At 44.8% G+C, this 23,661-nt stretch overlaps 1 protein-coding gene across 4 annotated transcripts in view; it reads right to left on the reverse strand.

Annotated features, from left to right (window-relative positions):
* CDKL5 (cyclin dependent kinase like 5) overlaps nucleotides 1–23,661 on the reverse strand; it is a 1,167,948-nt gene that overhangs the window by 715,021 nt on the left and 429,266 nt on the right. For all 4 annotated transcript variants that reach the window (XM_085622653.1, XM_085622651.1, XM_085622652.1 and 1 more), the window contains exon 4: nucleotides 6,236–6,270. In XM_085622653.1, coding sequence (XP_085478779.1) covers nucleotides 6,236–6,270 — 35 coding nt within the window. The remainder of the gene's footprint in view (nucleotides 1–6,235; nucleotides 6,271–23,661) is intronic.

Consider the following 23,661-nt stretch of genomic DNA (forward strand, 5'->3'; position numbering starts at 1 on the left):
TGAGCGGTTTGCTTTGTAGGTATATAATGTACCAACCTATTTCTCATAATCTAAACTGGTTGAGTGATGCAGACTTACCCAAAATATGCCAACATCTAGGAATGTGAAGGCTATTACAAAACCTTTGTGTAATTGGTTCCTTGACATGAACCAAGATGACAGCTCCGAGAATGCACTTGGTTCTACAAGGAAAGTCCTGGAATTGACTAAGGCAGGGATACTTAAACCCCTGGGGATTGGCAGCACCTACTCAGAGGGTCTGTGACTGGCTAGACAATTAAGTAGTATTAGCAGATTATTACAGTACATATACATACAAACAAAAATGCTCGGTAACTGTGAGGGAATTTGAATATGGAAGGTTAAAATTAAGTTTGTTTCCTTATCTTGATCCATGGGAACAGTACTACAAGTGAACTTTAGTAGGGGCAATTGGAGGCCTCAATTGAAGTAGTTGCATGCTCGAACAAAGAGAGTGTGAGTGTGGACTAGGAGCAAAAAGACAAAGTAATATGCTAGATTCTAGACCATACCTCTTCTTTTAGAAATAAAAACTCAATTTTGAATATTTCCATTAAAATTAAAATTTCGATTTTTGCATATTTGTTTGTGAATAAAAAAATATATTTCATTATTTGTGTATTTGTTTGATGTATACTTTTTTCTATATTTTTGTTTATTGGTTTGGGTTCAAATCGTAGGAATTGCTTAGGTGTGGCTTCCGGGCTTACAGTAGAGATTTACTGGGGGGTCCACTGACGTCAAAAGATTAAGAACCACTGGATTAAGGTGTCCCTGATGATACAGAGCTTATCGGATAACCTTATATTGTGGTCTGCGAGCTTTCATCCTCCAATCTTTATGCAGATTCAGAAAGGGATCTATGTGTTCAGTTTATGGTTAGTAAGCTGTTCTCTTTGTACAGTAGCGACAGCATACCCTGACCTCAACTGAGCCACAGACTGCGAGGGCAGATATATATTAGGGTTATACCTTGAAGAAGAAAGCATTGGTCACCGCTGCAAATTCAATTGAATTCTTCAGAGCCACAAAAATAATCGCAATTTAGCATCAGCAAATTCACTTTTCAAAGCATCTGAGGTAGGAGTGCTAGATAGCAAATCTGAAATTGGAAAGCAATGAATGTCTTATAATGACATTAAATGAGCAGGAACTATGTACTGACATTAACATTTCACCTTTTACTCGTTACCACACGGAACTAATTCTAGGCTTGGATAGAAGTTCACGTTCAGTTGACAAAAGTAATCAAGTGCATTCTTCAGACTGCACATCTGCAATCATCCCACCATTGCAAGCAATCTCCTTGTAGTGGGTTATACGCTTGGCCAAGACGTGGCAGTGGGGACAGAGCGTGCCCATGTTTACAATCTAAAGCTGCGTCACAGGGATTGATGCACGTGAGCTAAAAGTACATCCGTTAGAGTTTTTAGGTTGGAGAGAAAATACCTAACGAAGTAACGTGTTTTCTGATGTTGATTGTTTTCTAACAGTGGTATTAGTTACACAATGATAAGTAAAATGTTTTTAAAAGTTGGAGACATTATACTTCACACCAAATTCACAGTGCATTCAGATTGCCACGATTAAATAAAGTACATTTGTTTGAATAATAGAAGGAATAGCCGGTCTTCATGCTACATCACCCAAAGTGATGTTAAAGTGCAACACTATAATGTGACCACATCAGAAGACGAAGCAGATCTTAATTAACCTCTGACAGCGAGAGAATCGTGTTAAATGTGTTCGACGTACATCAAAGATGTCAAAATGAGTATTAGCGCCACGTTTTTGCTATCTGTATCTCTTGCCACAACATTAGACATGTCACTGTCTGGCCTCAGTGCTCAAATGCCAAGAGTGGTGATTAAAGTGGCCGTGTGTGGTTTTGATGAACAGCAAACATGAAGGAAATGGTTCTGACCAATTAGTAGTGCAAGTCATCATTTTATTCGGTCACATAGATATAACCATAAAAGTGCATTTAAAAATACAGTAAACAAAGTCACACTAGATCACAATAAAAATACAACAACATACAAATTATTGTACACAAAACATACAGCTTTCATTGGGATTTTGAGTACACCGGGTTTGGCCTGATTTATACAACAAAAGATTTCCATGAGTAAGTTAAGCATTTGGGACTGTACTCTCTCTCCCAATTTACTCCCTTTTTAGGTCTTGCCTACACAGCGCATGTGCTGCAAGACATACTGTTTACAATTTAGAGGGCTTACAACCCGCCCACAGCATGCCACTAGTTGTTTTCGTTGTCACTCTAATATGCAATCTTTTGATTGCTTAGCTCCCATAGGCTTTCCTTACGATCTTGTGTTAGTTCCTCCCTACAGCATGGACTAAGTACACTCTACTTCACGCCACTCCCCACCACCTCACTCCACTGTACTCTACATCATTCTACTCTACACCACTTTACTCTACTCCACTCTTAGCCACTCAACTCTATACCATTCCATGCCTTTATACTACACTACACCCCATGCTATGCCATTCTATATGCCACTCCACTCTACGCCACTCCACATGACTCAAAGACACTCTACACCTTTCCACTCCGCTACATGTCACTCCACTCCACTCTACGCCACTCCACACAAAGCCAATCCACTCTATCCTACTCTACTTTATGCCACTCTACTCTTAATCACTCTACTCTGTTCCACTCCACTCTACGCCATGCCACACTACTACACTCAGGACAATACACAAAAAAAAAAACTATAAAAAATGAACATCTTAAAAAAAATCTACAGTACAATGATTTGGTATCAGTAATACCATTCAAAATAAAATACAGGAATTAGCACAAATGTATTTAAAAAGGGTTAGGTCAATTATATAATCAATGAGATGGTTATGACAAAAAATTTAAGAAGAGCTTATCAACAAAATGATGAGGAAATTTAACGGAGGAAAAAGTTGATGGACAAGGAAATATCTGACGAGGATATGGTATGTATCCTACATGGGGATAAATAAAGTATGCCTACTATCATCAATACACATGCTACTTCCAGTGGCGGCTGACATGTCCCGAGGGTGGTGAGTGGGTGAGACACTATTTTTTTTTTTTTAATGAAAGGCACTTACCTGCGAGCGCAACGCCCTCCTCAATGGTCATCGAGGCAGACAGGCTCCAAACTCCCAAGCCAATCCTGGCAGTGCTCTCATCACGAGAACAGTGCCAGGATTGGCGGGAGCGGCCTCTATCAGCGCTCACAGGAGCACTGAAGGCTTTTGCTTTCTCTAGCCCATCTGTCTTACGACAGCTGAGTTAAAGAAGTTCAAAATGCACATGTGTGGCTCGCAGTGGCAAGACTGAAGGCCAAAGTGACATGCATTTTAAACTTGAGCACACTGCTCTCTGCCGCCACTCGGCAGCAATGGCCCCACCCCATCCTGATGCTCAGTTCGGGACGGGTTGGCTGCAGAAAAATAAAATGGTATTAAACGAAGTTTATTATCATTTTATATTTCAATTCTGGCCTGGGCTTTTTTTTGCGGGACGACGCTCCTGGACATCTCCACTCTCCCCCGCCAAAACCTCAGGTTGCTTCTGGCATGAAAGCACCAAAACCCCACTGAGGCACACAGAACAGAGACCCACACAAATACACAGAAAGTAGCTTCATGCTCCTTTACAGCGGTAAAGGTATCTGCAGTTCGGTTATCCTAACTGGTTTGTTTCCTTGTAAAGTGCACAGCTCACATCCGGTCTAGCTTTGGTTCCTTAATTCTGCTGCTCTCCAGATGCCGCTTCTTAAATCTAGCACAGCTGCTATCTCCGCACAGAGAAAGAACTGAACTAATTAGAAGCACCAGCCCCCACTTCCACTCCCTCCTCCGACAGATATTTGCATTATATTTAACACAGGATGTATGTATAAGCCGTCTTGTAGCAGATTACTGCAGCCAACACCTGCGAATTACTCATCTGTGTTACACAAAATGCACGAGGACACCATACCCCGGGGCTCTGTGCAAGGAGGTGATGTTTTTTCTTTTCTGGCACTTGCAAGTGTTCGCCTGCCAAACAGGTGTTCCCCATCCCTCTTTGATGCTGCTTTGATATTTTGGTCAGGAAAAGCCCACTGTGGTTAGTAAATCGCCCGGGAATCGTGCAGGCTTCAGGTACAAAACCTGCTCTGAAATCCCCCTGCCGTGCTAGCTACAAGCAAGTAGATGTCGCATTAACATCGTGTAGACCAACAGAAAGCTTTTTTGAGGAGTTTTCATCTATCATATCCACAGGATGCGATAGATCCCGTTTTCTTTCATACGTCTAATCCCCTGGATGCTTTTCTTTACATCTACAGTCTGGCCAGCAGTAACAACATTTATTTTCCCTATTATTTCCACTAAAGAATGGACCAAGTGGGTATCTGTATGCTGTCTGACTGCTCACATTAGGGGTGACCGTCTTGCTAGTTCCTCGTATGATTTCGCCCTCTCTGGCGCCCAGCGCACTCCTTTTCAGGCAAACAATAGCTCAACCGCTCTTTGTGCAAACCCAGCTTTTCACTAGTAAAAGAGGGCCAGGAATGTATACAAACGTATAACAAGGTACATGATTGTGAACTTGAAGCATATCTACTACCAGGCCAGAGGTCATGAAGGCACCTTTAGCCTAGTCCTGTTTTTCAGCCTAAAGCAGTAAGCGTCAAGGGGACGTGTAGGCCCGTAAGATGTTAATGGAGACATGCTGGGGCTTGTAGGCTCGTATGTGACTTGGTAATGTTAATGTTAAAAAGCTCTTATCAAGCTCATTAAACCCTGATGTTTCATAGTGGAAAGGGCAATTAAGGGCACAACTAGAATGAACCAGACTCAACTGCAAGGATCTGTGAATATATGAGTTATGAGATGTTGAGGGAGGACCAGAAGGAAAGGAATAAGTCTGCATGGTTGTGGCGGTCGGACGGGAGGCTTTGGTCGAACATTCCACAGCTTAGAGCAAGGCTAGAAAAACAGCGACCACCATTAAAATTCTTATACAAAGAGGGAAATCACAGTAAATTAGTTGCGGAGGATATCATGGTCTGAGGGGGGGCATAAGGCCAAAGACAACATTTTGAGGGGGAAATATTGATCATGCAGAGTCCACTGAACAATGCAGAGGTCTGGCAAGGTTAAATCTAGGTGTATTTCTCACCATGGGGAGCAGCTTGATTTTGGAACACTTGAGGAACTTAAATGTGTTGTTGAGTGGGGTAAACCAAGTTACCTAGTCAATCAGTGAACCAAGTGGGGTGAATGAGATCTACAGGCGGAAACCAACATATTTAACACCCGAATTTGTGACAGTCTTAACTGGCTCGGGGGGAGGGGATACGGCTCATTTAACTTTGATAAAACATGTCAATCTAGGGGGCAGGGAAGGATCCTGCATTTATAATCTCTGTTTTACTATCTAAATCAGTTGCTGTTCATCTATGCATGATCTGCGCAGGGTGAAAATCGTAGCCAACCAACTACATAGTCACTTTCAGGCAGATGGCCAATAATGTGTCATCAGCATGCATAAAACACATAAAAATTTAAGAGTGGATGAGACCGCAATAAACTGGCTGACAGGGCTGAGCCTTGGGGACAGCACATTTCAGAGGACAAGAATAGGAAACAAAGGGGGAAAGAGACAGATAAGGCAAATGGTCCAAGAGAATAGAACTGATCCATTTCCAAGCTGAGGCAGTTATCACTATAATCAATAACTGCTGAAGGAGATGGCGATGGAAACCTCGGCAGTCAGATCAAGCAACATCAGAGTAAAAACGAGGCAGAATGATGAAAAAGTAAAGCTACAAGAACCAACATGTTTTGTGATTTTCGATGCGAAAATAGGACTGGATCAAACATATGCCAAGGGACTAGTTGATAGCTACCATGAAGGAGTGACAAAAACTCAATGCAATTAAGCCCCATTGCCATCAAAACAACTGTGTACACGGCATTGAAGGCAACCTCTATCCCAAATCTCTTGGAAATGGCGATCATTTCGAACAGGAAAATAATTTTGGGATTCATAATTTATGTTAAAATGAACTGTAATTTTCGTCTACAAAGAATTCCAAGAAAACAGTTTACTAATTTGTCAAAATGACATTTTCAAGAACACACGGTGGAGTACGGATTCGATGCCCAGGCAAATAATAAAGTATATCAATGTATGAAAAAATAGAACGGGTTTTACCTTGTGTCTGCATTTAAGTACCACTCCATAGGCTCCTGAAACAAAACCAAGATGAAAACGGAATTGAGTTGCATGTCTGTTCATGAACAAGTTTACCAAATCATTATGAAAGCAGAAAATACTACAACACGCTGTTTTGTCGCCTAGTTACTTAGTTATTTATTTTACAACAAAGACCTACAGTAGTCACACAAGGTCACGTATCTGAGTACTTTTAAATACAAATTGAATAGGTATAGAAAGATGTTATGAAATCATATTCGGGCACAGTTCAATAAAACGTGCAGTAAGTAAGCCATGCAAGACACGAAACTTTGCCTATCCAACATGCAGACCCCGAGGTATTTTATAGCCTTGTCGAGTGACACTAACCTAAATAAATCAACAAAGAGAAACGCCCTTTAAACAATAAATTACAACTCAATGCCACTTTTTTAAATTTTGCATCAAAGCTGAAGCCAGTGACTAAATCATGCTGCCTATATAATCAGAAATATCAGAAAAGGGGAAAAACAGTCTTGGGTTATCACTATTTATTATAGAAAGAACATTGAAAAAAATCATTATAAGCAAAAAACAAGCCCCACCAACATACACCATACATTGGTCATATGGATTATAATGGCATAAAGTAAGACGAGATAAAACAGAAAGAACGAAGACAAACATCAAGCGGCCTTAAGGCTGTTTCTCAAAGACCTTTCTGAAGAGAAACATCTAATGATATTTCTAATAAACCCAGCATCTTCGATGATTAAATTGATGTTTCGATCCTGTTTAACCAATCACCAAGACAATCATTAGGACAAGGTGTGGGTCCCAACAAATCAATCACAACAATCAATCATACACACTTATGGCCTGGAATAGACAGCCAGTATCCAAAATATTAACATAAGTCATTGTTGTCACATTACAATAATGAAAAGTTCTGTCACCGAGAAGTAGGAGAAGAGAGAGCAAGGAGCTACAAGGAGATAATGTTTGTAGAAGTGGTATGATGAGGCATCCAAATGCATACGCTTCACAAGAAGTAGACTTATTTTAAAACATGGATTTAAAAGTTTGAAGAGAGTAACCATACTTTTTTTTTTTTAAACTTTATTTTCAGTTTATATATCATAAACAATAACACACAACTGGCATCAAATCAGTGTATGCAAGCAGATCGACAACCTTTTTAGCGGCACTTAGGACTACAGGCGGTATCAGGGAGGGAAGGACTCATGGGGAAAGGAAACTATAACATACAATTATAGCACCAAGAGGAAGGAAGCACTGATGCAGGCGGTGAACATCACTAGGGTCGACCCTCTCGTTCCCCGTCCGACCCAGACCCAACGGGTGTGTCCAACCCACTGCCCTCACTGTCAGTTGTGCCCTGTGGGGAGGGCTCCTCTTCTGCCAGCCCAGACGCACACATAACGCGCCAGGCCATTAAGGAGAGTAACCATACTTGATGAGGGGGCACATTCCAGTTTTTGCATGCATTGCGAGAGAAGGACTCACAAATTATGCCCTTTTTCCTAAAAATGGGACCGGAGAAATATCTGCTCTTATAACATATGGGGTGAGAGGCTCCAGATGGATCATTTCTGAGAGAGATCTTTGTACGTTTGGCGCGTCAAAGAGTGGTACTTGAGAATTGTGGTCAGGGGCGTTGTCAACCACCTGCTGTGGCATTGTCAACCCCCTCCTTTAGCAGCTGCAGGGGGGGGGTTGGAAAGGGTTGGATGGTGAGTGAGTGAAAGGATGGATGAATGGATGGGTGTGTGTGTGAGTGAAGGAGTGGATGGCTAGATGCACGGATGAATGAGTGAAAGAATGGATGAATGAGTGGAAGGGAGGATAGATGGATGGCAGTATGAAGGGGTGGACGAGTGAAAGGGTGGATAGATGAGTGAGTGAAACGATGGATGATGAGTGAAAGAATGAATGGACATATCAGTGAAAAGGTGAATGGATAAATGCATGGATGAATGGATGAAATAAGAGATGTAGTATGGATAAGTGAAAGGGAGGAAGGATGGAAGGGTGAAAGGATGGATGGATGATGAAAGAAAGGAAGGATGAGTGAGTGAGTGACAGAAAAATGGTTGGATCTATGAGTGGATGGATGGATGGATGGATGGAATGAGTGAAAAGATTGATGGATAAGTGTATGTATGGATACGTCAAAGTCTAGATGTGAGGATGAATGAATGAAATAATGAATGGATGAGTGAAAGGGACAGTAGATGGATGGCTGGGCCAAAGGGTGGACAGATGCATGAGTGAAAGGTTAGATGGATGGACAAATTACTGAAAGGGTGGATGATGGAAGAGTGAGTGAAAGGATGAGCAAAAGGGTGAATGGATGGATGAGTACATGGATGGGTCGAAGGGGGATCAATGAGTGAAAGGATGAAAGGCTGAGTAAAAGGGTGGATCGATGTATGAGTGAAAGGGAGGATGGCTGGATCTATGGAGTGAAAGGATGGATGGATGAGTGAAAAGGTGGACGGATAAGTGAAAAGATGGATGGATGAATAAAAGGATGGATGACTAGATGACTAGATGAAAGGGGTAGATAAGTAAAAGTATGGATAACTAAGTGAAAGGATGGATATGTATGATGGATAGATTTGAAGATAGATGGATAGGTTTGGATATGAATGGGCAGATGGATAGACGGAATGGTGACAGGCTGAATGTAAAGGTATAATGGTGATTATCAGCGGGTGGATGAAAAGATGAATAGATTGATGCTTGGATGGAAGACACAAGCAAGCTTTTTTGAGGAGGGTTACAATGACTTGATACGCTTGCTTGGTGTCATATGAATTTTGGTTTAAAGTGGGTGGGGGGTATTTTAACGGACTGCCTACTCCCTTGCTTGTGGTTATCTTGGAGCAGCATTTCTGAATCATGATTCATCTGAGAAGGGAAGAGCAGGAGTGGCGTGAACTTGTTGTTTACTGTTGGTGAGAGACCAGACAGCAGTTTGAAGAACAACTCTTAGCTTTCCAGAATCTCTAGCTGTCAGAAAATGGACAGTGCTTTAAAGTTTAAACATTTAAACGCCACTCAGATTGACTTGATCTCTTCTACATACCCTTCTTTGTTGAAATTTGTACAAACAATACCTAAGCATTTAAATATTAAGAAATGACATTTAGGAAAATGAAAGCTTTTCACACAAAAAATGTGTAGAGAAACTTAAAGGTTGCCATGAATTGCCAGAACATGTATACTTTCTGGCATAGAAATGCTTGAGATTTGCCCGGCCTGAGTAAATCTTTTAACTAAAACATGGGACACCAGCCTAGAAGTAAAAATCAGAAATCTAAACCCACTAGGAGAGTCAGTTAGACTGGACATAGAGGCTGGTAAGACATTTCCACCATTTACGGTAGATGAGATAATTCGGGAATTAAGATCTCCAAAACCACACAAGGACCTGCTTGCCTTACACTTTGTAGATCTGTATAAACAGCTGTTGCCATGCAGCTAGCCTTCCTGGCTGCCTTCTGTAATGCTTTGTTAGGATAAGGAATTAGCCCTGAATACTAACATAATGCCTTTATTGTGCCCATCTCCTATGAGGGGGACATTCGTGTTCTGTTCCTGTATCACAAAAAATGTATTTTCAATAATCGTTCAAAGGGGTGGAAATGCTCTAGAATCTCTAGCTGGATTGGAAGAATATGTTCTCAAATCTGCAGGGAGGATTCAAGTCATGAATCGGCATAGTTTACCAAGTCTTTAACCGATTCATCTTAATGACAAAGTAGATTCCTATAAAAAAGTAAAGACTGTGCTTTCATGTATGCATAGTTTGCCTCTATTGTCAGATCCAAATTATCACTTAGATTTATACATCATAATGTTGATAGCCAAAATGTATTTAAGGATAAGATCTAGCCCTAGCAGTTCACTTATACATTCTTTAGAGGTTAATCAAAAGGTACTCCAAGGCTGTGCCCTGGTAACCCAACTTTTCAATGTGTAGTTCAGTAGTACTGAACAGGCATTATATAATGGCAGACTGACTCTTATTTTAATGTTTGCAGATGATTTATTTTTCTTAAAAACCAAACATAGTATTCATCTGCTGCTAAAGCGTTTTTAGACGTCAGTGTGTCAAAAGATCTGACCTTCAATATGCCTCAGTGAAAAATAACGATAGTGGGCTATCAGAAGCTTTTACCAGGAGGCCTTTCTACCAATACCAAGAGAAATCTCATCATTACCTTGGATTCTTTTCACATATCAGAGAATTAGAAAAAAAGAGATTAATAAAAGTGCAATGCCTCTTTCTCATCTGATATGATCAAAATAGGAGCTCCCTTTTTTTATTGTGTTAAGCCAAGTAAACAATCATTATATAACATGAGCAAGCTGTATACTGAGACGGCCCCTGATCCCTGACAAAGGCTTACCTGCGGGTGATTGGGGATTGCGTCTCAAAAGCTAGTTGGCAGGCTGCAGGAATCGACAAAGAGCACACAGAGTACCAACCTGCCCATAAAGTCCTAATTTGCCTAGACTTCTTTGGTAGGTTTCTAAACCGAAGGCTTGAGCACACACTTCTAATAAAGCTATGCTTCAATATCCTACTAAGGGACAAACTAAGGAAAAGGTGGACAATTTGTAATGGTGTCTCCTGCAGTGATGCTCTGTTCAAGATGGACATGCACAAGTTTCTCTTCTGTTTATAGTATGACCATCCAAGGAGGAAAATGAATCTTTCACTTGTACAAATAGTAGCATTGTGGAGGAGGATAGGCCTTGATGTTCCTCTGCCTCTTGAAAATGAAGGCATACATAGAGGCAGTGCTGGATGTTTGCACTTAGAATAAGGGAGAGTATGGCTCCAGTTGTCTCTTGCAATACTGGAGGAAGCTGATCAATCAAATCACAATTTAAGTCTGGCAACAGTATTCCGGGGGTTTCAAAAAAATAAGTACCAAGAATGGGGGTTTAGAGCAAATAGGTGATATTTTCATCAGAGGGAAAGTCCAGCACCTTTTTCTCAGCCACAGTCATAAGCATTAAGGACTACATTTGTTTCAGACAGGCACAAAACTAGCCACATCTACCTTGAGGTTTGTCCATGTCTGCAGGAGACATCAAGTAACTATCACCAGAGGGGTGCGCTCGGCAGTGCAAGATGGCAGTTGCCTTCTTTTAGAGCTCTCACATAATCACCAAACAATCATAAACATGCCGCCTTTTTAATGCGCGTTTCCCCAAGATGAGAAGCCGACCTGGATTCCTGGATAGGCGGAATGCAGTGGTGGGCTCATGGGATCACTCTGGAACTGCCACAAGTGAAATTTGGAAGATGCAGAGCACGACCTCTGCCACGAACAAGCCAGCTGAGGAGCAGAATAGGCAGTGTTAATGTTGATATGGCGGCTGCCACCCTGGTGCCTTAACCTGGCAGAGAGGTGGATCCCATGCTAACTGGTGGACCTGTGGCCATTATGCATGGTAGTAGCAGGGGCTCAACTTGTGTCTTTGGGGGGCGGGCTTTGGGGTGTATGGAGCTCCTCCTTTGAGACATATATTTAGGAACTGAAACCGGTTGATGAGCACCATTTTCTCTAATTCACTTATTACAGACGCTCCAAATGGCAGTTGCAGATGGAGGGGGAGCACTTACTTGTATTCAGAACTAGTATAAAGCCACGTCCTTTAACTGGCTTAATCATGCAGCAGGGGGCTCCCTCATGAGTTGCTTTTACCTGCAGTGTATGTTGAGTGAACATGGTGGGCAAGTACCAATTTTTCTAAAAAAATCTCCAAGCTGCCCAACCGCATAGTGGCAAGGAGATTTCGGCAATTGCAGGTCAAATACTGTTTTCCTTTGACCCATCCCTCTACACCTTTATCCGAAATCAGAATAGTAGGCCTATCCCTTCACAATAGGATTATTAGGAAATGGTATAAGGCAGGGTATCACGTTCTTGGTCATTTTTTTATTGGGTGGGCAAATTAAAACATGGGCACAGATAGTAGAGGATGAGTAAAATGTAATGCCGGATTTTATATTGTCCTTCCTTCATATCCACGAAGCCTTCGGACTTACGTTCAGACAGCTAATACTGCCAAAGATCATATTAATAGAGCACATTTTTAAATTAAGCTAGTAGGGCTAGGCAGTTCTTACCAATTTTTATAGTCGTATGTTCACAAGTCTATTGCTGTGTCAACTCTCTACTCAATTTCACAACTTTTTGAAGGGAGGATGAACCATGCACGTTGGCAGCAGTACAACCTCATGGCTCATAAAGCCATACGTGGAGCCAATTTCAAACGCATGGCATTTTTCCAAAAATGGGCCTTATATTATACCCTGTATCTCATTAACTTCATGTATTTGTCTGTGTCCACTAGTTGCTTAAGATGTGGGTACATTTGCGGGGATTGGACCCATGTAATGTTTCTTATTTCGAAACTCTTCACTTTCTGGAGCAAGGTTATGGAATGTTTAAGTTACAAATTACAAATTTTAGTTAAACCCGATTTGCAAGGGGCACTATTCGGGATCCCTCCAGTTTTCAAAATAAAGATTTTTAAAAAATCACCCACATCCAGGTGAAAACGTGGTTTTAGAGGGTTTACAAATTGATGAAGGTATCTTTAAATCCAGATTGCTGAGTAAAATCTGTGAATTTAAGACAGTGGATACTGAACCTACTACCAGAGAGAAAAAACAGTAAACCCCATTCAAGATGTCACATGGGAGGAATTCCTGTTTCAGAGTGTGAGGTCTCTCCTCACCTGTACAGCAGTATAAAAGGAGTTGTGTGGCTACCCGCCCTTTCCCCTGCAACACTGTTTACTGTAGGTCATTGACACTGTTTACCACTCTGTTCCAGATCCCCATTTAGTGGGGTGCATAGACTGTGTTGCTTTCATAATCCTTAAATGTGAAGCAATTACAAAGTACTGTTGTCATTAGAGCATTTCCTGAATAAATTTCATTTTCTAAGAATTCAAATACAGTCGGTTCTTAGTTTTCTTTTTTTGGACACCTCCACTTGGTGTAAGAGTTACATTCATTAATTTTTCACCTGTGTTTCTCTTAGTGTGGGTATCCCGGTCATTCTTGCCCCACCGCTAAAAATACACATGGGGAAAAATAAACTGGAAGCCCATTGTGGGAGTTTTCGGGCCAGGGAGGTTCAAGTAAATGTTAAATCATTAAAGGGCGTGATGGGATATATCAAGTGTGTCAAGAGCAGCCATATTAAATGGTACATGCCTGGCTGAAAGACAAGTGGAAAAATCAGTCTATAATATCTGTGTGCATAAAAGTAATGAAGATGTTGGAGGAGCCTAGCACGCATCCAAGATGGTCGCGTGAGCACAGGGCTCCCCGGACCCTCGCTGCTCCTCGGAACTTATCCTGACTTTATCCTGACTTGGTTGACGGATTCTGGAAGATGAACGTTGGCTGAACCCTAAACTCTTTTCAGAAACCAAATCGGACCTGGGAGACCTGATCTATGGTGGTTTGAACTTTTGAGGCCCAACTGATGGCTGTGCCCGGCGCGAAGGTGAACTGTGGAGCTGGGGCATAGTTGAACAACAACGGCATCGGGGCTGTGCCAGCGGCCGTCCCATCACTTTCGGTTTCACTTTTGGATCTCTGAGTGGCTGGACCGTGGAGTTGCTTTGTGCGGCTGGGTTTTCACTCGGCCTTCGCTTGGTGCCTTTGCCTCCGCCTGATACCAGTGGGCCCATTGACTTTGATCCTCTCGCACCGCCACATTGCGGTCTCTGGTACGGCTCGTGTCTGCTTCGCCTGTGCCCCTTCGACGCTTGCTCGGTGGTCCCCTTCGGCGAGTGTGGTTCAACATGGGTGGCAGGGGGGATCCCGAGAGGCGTAAGACTAAGACATCCCGACGTGGGGGACCGGTCCAGACTAACAACATGGACCGCTACACTCAAGGTAGAGGGTCCCCTGGGACGGCCAGTGTTCTCCCGGATGACGCTGGTGGTGTTCCGTCCGTCCCTCCGGATTTGTCATTGCAGGACATCATGGGCGCCATTAACGGCATCAAGGAGACCATCGCTAAGCAGTACGAGGCCTTGGCCCGTAAAATCGACACGGTGGCCATTGATGTTACGCTAATTCGGGCGGATCTCTCTAAGACCAATGAGAGGGTTCAATCGCTGGATTTGCGGACGTCCACCCTTGGTACGGATGTGTCGGACCTGCAGACTGCTCTTGGCGACCTCAAGTCGGCCAACGACCTGATGGCCCGGCGGCTGGAGGACTTCGAGGGACGGGCTCGACGCAATAACATCCGCGTCATAGGTGTTCCAGAGACCTCCGACAATCGCCCGGTTGATCTTATGGTTGAGGATCTCATCCTCAACCAGCTTGCCCCCGCTGGCCTGAGTAAGTTCTTTGCCGTGGAGCGGGCCCATCGAGTCCCGCGACCGGGAGCTCCCCCGAGGCCTATTGTTGCCAAACTTTTTCACTACAGAGACCGAGATGCGATTCTGCAGGCCTCACGGGTACATGGCCCGGTCCGATATGAGAACTCATCCGTTAACTTTTTCCCGGACTTCACCCAACTTGTCCAGAAGCAGCGGGTGGGCTTCCAGGGGGTGAAGCGCCGTCTCCGGGACCTGGGTCTTAAGTACTCTATGCTTTTTCCTGCTAGGCTCTGAGTGGAATACGAAGACCGGACAACCTTTTTTGACTGTCCTGCGACTGTGAGTGACTGGCTGGATTCTCTGCCGGACCGGGGTGACCGGCCTGGGCCTTCTGGTGGTGCCGAGGGTGGCGGGCCTCTTTCGGAGTGACTTTTGGTCCTTGACTTTGACATTTTGTTTTGTTCGGCTGGGTTCTACTTCTTTTGTACATTTTGTTTAATTATGATCTGTGTTGGGGGCGGGCAGGGACGGGTCCCTTTCCTCCTCCGGGGTCTTTTCGTAGAATGGGGTTTGTAGGGCGACAGGCACACTGCAAGTTGGGGTGGTTTTTTGGACCGTGGTATTCTTACAGGAGACGCATTTGGTTGGTAATGTTTGTCATGCCATGAACAGGGGGGGCTACCGACTCGTGGCCCATTCTGGTTTCACCACCGGCTCTAGAGGGGTGGGCATTCTCCTACGATCTTCACTTCCGCTAGAGATCACCAGGGTTGTCCTAGACGATAGAGGGCGCTATGCGGCCCTGACTGGGAGGTGGGAGGGACAGTCCCTTTCCTTGGTTTCGGTTTATGTTCCCCCGGGCCTCCAGAACTCCACTTTCTCAGACTTGGGTCGTATGCTGCTTGAGCTTCCTGACAGTCTTTTGCTTATGGGTGGGGATTTTAATTCGGTTGTTTCGGGTGATCTGGATCGCCACCCGCCCAGGGCCCTCCCTGCTGCCCAGGCGTGGCTCGGCGGGCTCTTGGATACCTTCGGTCTGGTGGATTGTTGGAGGTTAATGCATCCGACACAGTGTCAGTACACATTTCACTCTGGGGCCCATGGGAGTCTCTCCAGATTGGATTATTTTCTTATGCCCGCGGCCCAGACCGCCCGGATTCGAGAGGTTAAGCACCTGGCCCGGGGTATCTCTGATCATTCCCCACTGTGGTTGCTTTTCGACACCGGGACGCGGTCCACTGGGCGGATCGCCCCTATTAACCCTTGGTACTTGCGAGACCCTAAGATTCGTGATAGCCTTGTTAAGTCGATTGATCAGTATTTTCTCGAGAATGAGGGGTCGGTGTTGTCCTCAGTGTCCCTGTGGGAAGCTTTCAAAGCAGTGCTCCGCGGACATGCCCTATCCCAGATAGTGGAGGCTAAGAGGGTTAAGAATGAGGCGGTGGCGAAGCTGGAGACTGAAATATCGGGGCTGGAGGCAGCTTTGGAGACGGGTGTCACTCAGGATGGGCTTCATGCCCTCAGCTTGAAGCAGTTTGAATATAAGTCTCTTGTTATTGACGCTGCCAAGACCATGTATAGGGAGCAGCAGGGTAGGTTGTATGATGCCGGGGACAAGGCGGGTAAACTGATTGCTTGGTTGGATAAGAAGGAGAGAGTGAATCATGTGGTCCCGGAGCTTCGGGTTTCGGATGGAGTGTGTGTGACTGACCCTGGTGAGATTGTGGAGTGTTTTGCTGACCACCTCCGGGCGGTGTACTCCCCGGTGTCTGATAGAGATGAGGATGACTCTCGTCTCTTGCTGCGGGATATTGCCTTGCCCGGTTTATCCGTCGAGGACCGTGAGCAGATGGAGGCCTCCCTGTCTGTCGACGAGATTGCTACCGCGATTCGTTCCCTTCGCTCGGGCAAGGCTATGGGCCCCAACGGACTGCCGATTGAACTGTATAAACTACGCCCGGATAAAATCGCGCCCTTCCTCTGTCGTATGTTTCTGGAGTCGCTCGAGCGGGGTTCCCTTCCCGACGACCAGCGTCTGGCTACTATAGTTGTGATTCCCAAGGACGGTAAGCCACGAGACCGCTGTGCCTCATATAGGCCTATTTCCCTACTAAATGCCGAACCGAAAATCCTTGCCAAGGTCCTCGCTAATCGCTTGCTGAGAGTTATATGTGATTTGATACATCCGGATCAATGCGGCTTTATCCCTCATCGTAATACCGCTCTCAACTTGCGGCGTCTACATGGCGTCCTCGCTAGGGCGGAGTACTTCTCTGAACCGGCCATATTGGTTTCCTTAGACGCCACGATGGCCTTTGATACCATCGAGTGGCCATTCCTTTGGGCCGTCTTGGCGAAGTTTGGCTTTGGGGAGGGATTTATTAGTTGGGTTAAGCTCCTCTATGCTGGACCAATGGCTCAGGTTGTTGTCAATGGGCGGGTTTCTCGGCCCTTCGCTCTCGGGAGGGGTACTAGGCAGGGGTGCCCGTTGTCCCCTCTGCTCTTAGCTCTCACCTTGGAACCGCTCGCTGCCTGGCTCAACTGGGAGCCCTCGATCAGAGGGATCCGGTGGGCCCCGGGCTTCGAGGATCGGGTCTCGTTGTACGCGGATGACATTCTTTTGTACCTCACCTCGCCGCGGAAGTCGCTCAATGTGCTTTTTGATGTCCTTACTTCCTTCGGGAGAAATTCGGGTTTGATAATTAACTGGTCCAAATCTTGCGTGTATCCTATCTCCGGTGGCCTTCCTCTCTTGCCGCCTCGGCTTCCGATCCAAACATCTCAATCCGGCTTTAAATACTTGGGGGTGTACGTTTCGTTGGATCCGGCGGTCCGCTACGAGCAGAATCTCCTGTCTCCCCTCCGGCGTTTGAGGGTGGATACGGCTCGGTGGTGTAAGTTGCCCTTGTCTCCACTTGGTCGCGCAGCACTGTTTAAAATGATGTCCCTTCCCAGATTTCTTTACGCACTCCAGAACTCCTTCGATATCATTCCGACGGCCTACTTTAGGGAAGTGGAGAGTTTGCAGAGGAGACTGGTTTGGGACGGTCGTGCGCGTATCGCTTTGGCAAAGCTGACTCTTCCCTGGTATGACGGGGGCATCGCGCTTCCTGACATTAGAAGGTACTATTGGGCCTCCCAGCTGTCTGCCATTAACCATGCTACGTACGCTCCTGGTTCGAACCCGGCATATGAGATGGATAAATTCCTGCTTCCCGGCGGTAACTATAACAGAGCGCTTTCTCCCGATCTGCCGGAAGGACCCTCACGGGCCCTACTATGATTGCGGTACGTGTGTGGAAGGCGGCGAATGTAGCTGTGGGTTGGAGTGAGCGTTTAACGTGTGCTACTCCTTTATTCGCCTCAGAGCGCCTGGGAAGCCTCTGGACAACGAAAGGCTTTGAGCACTGGGATACGATCGGCATTAGCAGAGTGGGGGACCTATGGGTTAAAGGCGCGGTTAAATCCTTTGCGGCGCTTCAGAGCGAGTACGAGCTTAGTGACAGGGAGTTCTTCCGCTATGCCCAGGTTCGGCACGCCCTACTCTCGGTCTTTGGGGAGGGGACCACGGTCCCTGTTTCTTCGCCTCTCGAGGACCGTATACTCGACGGCCACGTCCCCGACAGTACTATCTCCCTGATTTATAAAAAACTAATAAATAATCGGGCTGATCTCTTGGTGCGTCTTCGGGAGGCGTGGACGGGAGATGGGGTTGAGTTGGACGACGAGGACTGGCAGTCTGCGCTGTCATCCCCTAAGGAGGTTGCCATCCCGGCCCGTCTCCGTCTGGTCCAGCTTAAGATTCTTCATCGTGTCTATGTGACGGGTCCCCGTTTGGTCTCGATGGGGTTTTCTGACGATGGGCTCTGTAAGCGTGGCAGCGGGCTCAGTGCCACCTTTCTCCACATCCTCTGGGAGTGCCGCGAGGTGGCGGAATATTGGCGCCAGGTGCATGATGTTATGAAACGAGTCACTGGGGTCGCTCTGCTGCCGGAGGTGCGCCGATGTGTTCTGAATGTGTGGGAGCCCAATGACTATAATGCGGCCCAGGCTCGGTGGGCAGCCCTTGGGAACATGATCGCAAAGAGAGATATTGCGCAGCTTTGGGGTTCCCAACGGCCTCCCACCGTGTCCGTATGGAAGGAGAACATGGACTGGTGCATGTTCAGGGAGAAGACGGTGTATGTGGCTCGTGGTAAACCGGGGGCGTGGGGTAGAATCTGGGGTCAGTGGAATGTGTATCGAGGGACTATCTGTTCTCCCCCCCTGGTGGATACGTCTGAGGTTGCCTTGTCCCCCTGATCCTTGAGGGTTCCTTGCTTAATTTGTTCATCTGTGTATAGATTTGGTTTTCCCTTGGCCCCCCCCTCCCTCTCAGACCCCCTTTTTCATTGACCACCCTAGGGTGGTCGGGTGTGGAGTTCCTCTGCTGTGGCTAGACGCCCTTTCAATGTTTTTCGCCTTGCTTTTTGTTTTTCTTTACTTTTGTTGATATTTATGTAAAAAGGGTGTATCCTGACGTCCCTTATGTGCGGTCTGATCTCCTGTAATTTAGCGGAGCCCCTGTGGGCCAGTCATTGTTTTTTGAACTGCTTGACCATTTCTGAATACTAGCGGCCGGCCCAGGAGGTTGTAGGCCTGTGCTTGTACCCTTTTTCTCTGCACAATAAAAATTTTTAAAAAATAAATAAAAAATAAAAAATAAAAAAGTAATGAAGATGCCTGCCCAATCCTGTGGGAGCAAAGGATCTGTGGGTGCTTTTGGACCTATGAGAGCTATTTCGAGTGTCCGAGAAGATCACATCCTCAGCAGCCGTGAGAAATCAAAAGGCTGACTGTATTCGAACACCACTGCAGGGCCTAAATCATGGGAGTCTCTCAGGCAGTGGCCCTATCCTGAGTATCTTCCCAGTTCCAGAAGATTTCTGAATCATAAAAATGCACATATGCATTTCTTCTGCAATTTCATAGGAAGTTACCCTGAACCAAAGCATCAACATAATAATAGGCCGGTGTTGACCCTTTACTGTGAAGCAAGCTAGAAGAGATGCTTCTAGTGGGAACTCTGTGTGCTTCTTCTTAACAGGTCATTAATGGCTAAAAATGCTCTGGTGCAACAGCACTGTGCTGGGAGTAAGCTCTTGTGGGAAGCGAAAATGAAAGTCGCGTTAAGTCACTTGAACAAGTAAGCTTGCTTGAGAGTGCTCCCTGGAGATGAGGACTTGGTAGGCTCCGTCACTATCTGAAAACTAATGACTAAAGATAGTTGAATGAGAAGACCTAGGCACTGGGATGCAAGTGAAGTCAGGCTTCCCAACTCTCTTAAAATGCTGAAGCAGGTGTTTCTGGTCCCGTTCCATAGAAAGGACAATGTACTATATAATAAAGGAAATGGTTGGAGATGTAATAACTCGTTTAGGATTTTCAGTATTTTGATCACTACCCTAGTGGACCTTATTTGTTCATTTAACCTAAGACTTTGTAATCACGCAGACGACTCTCAGCTGGTGTTAACATAATATACATAAAAACCAGACACTCTGGTCAACATTACAAAGGCTCAATTAAAACCAAGCTGGCCACAGAGAAACTTTTTTGGAAAAAGCACATTTCTTCGAGCCCTTCTACTCTTTGATGTTCATATTATAGTACTTATTACCAATATGTAAACCTAAATCAACTTACATAAGCTGAAAGAGATACTCTTGCATCATAATGTAGATGAGATCGAAAGGATACAGCGACCAACAGCTGGGACATCAAACTTATGGAATGAAAAAAGCCAGACATCCCTAAACATGCAATCAAATTTGACAGTACCCTAGTAAACTTATCACAATGTCTTTGACCACTGATATAATGAATCCAGCTTGTGTCCCCACACGCTGAAGCAAAAAACATATCCAGGGCCTTCCAAATCTTCCATAACCAATGTTGTTATTTATGAATATTTTTGCAATTTGTTGATTGTCTTAGTCTCGTACTGTAGCCCTAACCCTATAAGGAATTATGGCTATCAAGGTAAACAGTAGAATTTTGAAAGATGCAAAAATTATCGTCGATGAGCTGTTGAATTGAATGTTTATTGTTTAAAAGGCATTGCCACTATTATAAATGTAAAGGGATAGTACGCACTGATATTATGTATCCTTGTATCAGAAGAAGTTGTTGTTTGTTGAAAATTAAAAATAAATGAAAGAATAATAAAATTAAATTAAATTAAATAAAAATAAACAACCTTCCAAGCTGAAGAGTTCTACAGAGCTGGTAGCATCTGTAAATTGACATAAAGCCCAGAGACGTTTTAATGCATGGGCCAAGTGGGCTCTGGCCCCAGGCCCCAGCCTTTCAGGGGGCCCCCTGACAGTCATCTCCATTCTCCAGACTTTTGCCTTAATGACCTTGAAAATTTCTTAAACAGATTGTTTTAAATACTGTTTTCCTTTACTTTATTTTTTATGTGGCTGGTGTATGAGAGTCTAGTACAGCCATTTTGCAGAGAAATGTTGTGTTTATGTTTCATGCAATATACATAAAAAAAAGTTTCTTTTAGATCAAAACAAGGCCTAACATATAAGAAATGGGAGGGCATCACAGGGATTATTTGCAGTAATATTTAAAACACACATAACTATCCCTGAATATTGGATGTAAACACATTTAGGGCCTTATTATGAGAAGTGATATATCGCTGTGTGAAAACAGGGATGCGTCAATTCTTAGTGCGCCCTCCTTGCGACATGATGGTTGCATCATAGTTACTGTATGACGCATCATGTCGCAAGGAGTTACAGATAAGCGCAACAGTGATGCATTGCTGGGGTGTGTTTGAAAATAGACACAAATCCAGCGATGTGTCTTTTCACATGGGGCAGCCCCATGTGAAAGGGCCTGCATCAGTCTTATGCCTGCTGTGAGGCAGGGGTAAGATATTGACGCAATGGTGTCCTAGAAGCAGCGCACTGAGTTCTCATAGATTTCAATGCGCCACTTCTACAAGGCTTCTTGCAGGGTAACACCCACCCTGCATACATTATACCTGGCGCAGGTATAATACGGTGCAGGGGTTTACAAAGTGACGCATCTGCCTAGATGCGTCACTTTGTAAATAGTGTGCAACATGGCACATTTTTTACGCTGCCGGTGCGTCACAAAAAGTGACGCACCGGCAGCATAAAAGTGAAGTAAGGCCTCACAAATAAGGCCCTCAGAATTTGGACGAGTGTTCCTTTGCACTGTCAGGGACCGTATAAAATGAAATGAAATTGTGTATTTAATAAAGCACACAGGCACTCATACTAGAGTGTCCTGGCGCGTGACAGCAGGAGTAAAACATTCATAAAAGACCCATCAGTTTTTAAGTTCTTCCTGAAAGAGAGTAGGTCTGTGGTTAGTCTCAGAAACTCAGGGAGTCTTTTCCACAATTTTGCGCCTAGAAAGGCGAGGGATCTGCCTCCAGTGCGGGCACAGCATATTTTAGGCACAATGGCCCGGTTGGCATTGGAAGATCTTAGGGGTCTAGATGTTGTGTAGCGATTAACGCGCTTATTTAGTTAGCTGGCTCCTAAGCCATGGAAAGCTATAAAGAAGATGGTCATCGCTATGAAGTCGATCTGTTCTTTTATGCGAAGCCTGTGTAGAGACTTAAGAATAGGGGTCATACTAGATCTGGGTTTAGGTCTCAGGACGGCTCTGGCTGCTGCATTTTGTACCACTTGTAGGCGCTGGATTATGGATTTGGGAAGACCGAGGTACAAGCTGATGACATAGTCAAGCTTTGATGTCATCAGAGTCTGCACCACAATATTTCTAACCGCAAGCGGTAACAGTGGCAGGAATTTTGTTGGCATCCGGAGCATGCCAAAGCAAGCGCAAGTTAGATTTTGGATTTGAAAGCGCATGGAGAGTGTCGTGTCTATGACAATTCCTAAGTTTTTGACTTTCTCCTTTTCTGCGGGCGGGGGTGGCTGATCTTTTCGTCACCAAGAGCGTTTCTGGATTACCAAAGAAAACAACTTCAGTTTTGTCAGGATTGCACTTCAGCTGATTGATCTTAAGCCAGTTAAAAACCTTTGTGAGGAAAGACCTAATAATTGCCTGTCAAAGTTGGTTCCTTTTTCACATGTAAAACTCAGCTGAGTGTCATCAGCACAGGAAACAATTTTGACGCCCTCTTCCTCTACCAGAAACTCAAGAGGGGATAGATATATATTAAAAAGGGTAGGACTGAGAATGGAGCCCTGAGAGACACCTACATTCATGGCCGGAACCGGGGATAAGAAAGGGGGGAGCCAGATGTCCTGAGATCTATTTGCCAAGAAGGATGACATCCATGTTAAGGCAGCCCTCCCCAGGCCAATGTTAGCAAGTCTCTCCAGGAGCCTCTCATGTGGGACTGAATTGAAGGCCGCCGACAGATCGAGCAGTATCAGAACAGCCTTGCCTCCCTGGTCCAGCTTATCCTTGAGAAATTCAGTCACTTCCAGCAAAGCGGACTCCGTACTGTAATTAGCCCTAAAACCGGATTGGGACTCAGGAAGGAGCTTCCCATCTTCAATGTGTTTTTGGAGGGCCTTGTTTACATGCTGCTCTAATACTTTGGAGAGGGCAGGAAGAAGGGAGATTGGCCTGTAGTTGGCAGGGTCCGTCGGTTTGGCGTTAGCCTTTTTTATCAGTGGAAGAATCTTAGCATTCTTCCAAAATTTCAGTATGTTGCCTGAGGAGAGGGCAGCATTAAAGAGCTCGTTAACATGGGGTTTATGGTGGGAGCTAATAGGTTCAGGATATTCGCTGGACATGGGTAGGTAGGAGAGCCAGACTGAATGCTTTGGAGAAGGGTCAGTGATTCTTCAAGCTGAAACTCAGGGAAAGCTAGTAAAGATGGAGGATCCAAGAGGTGAAATTTGTTATTAGAACTAAGGTAGAAGGTCAGTTCTTCCTCTGAGATGTTAGTGAATGCTTGTTTGATCACGAGAGAGCTTTTTGTGGAAGAATTGAGCTTTTTGCTTAGACCATTCTTCTGTGCATGGCCCTTCCCTTGTCCCGGCTTT

This window comes from Triturus cristatus, chromosome 8 (genome assembly GCF_964204655.1).
Source record: "Triturus cristatus chromosome 8, aTriCri1.1, whole genome shotgun sequence".
Lineage (NCBI taxonomy): Eukaryota > Metazoa > Chordata > Amphibia > Caudata > Salamandridae > Triturus > Triturus cristatus.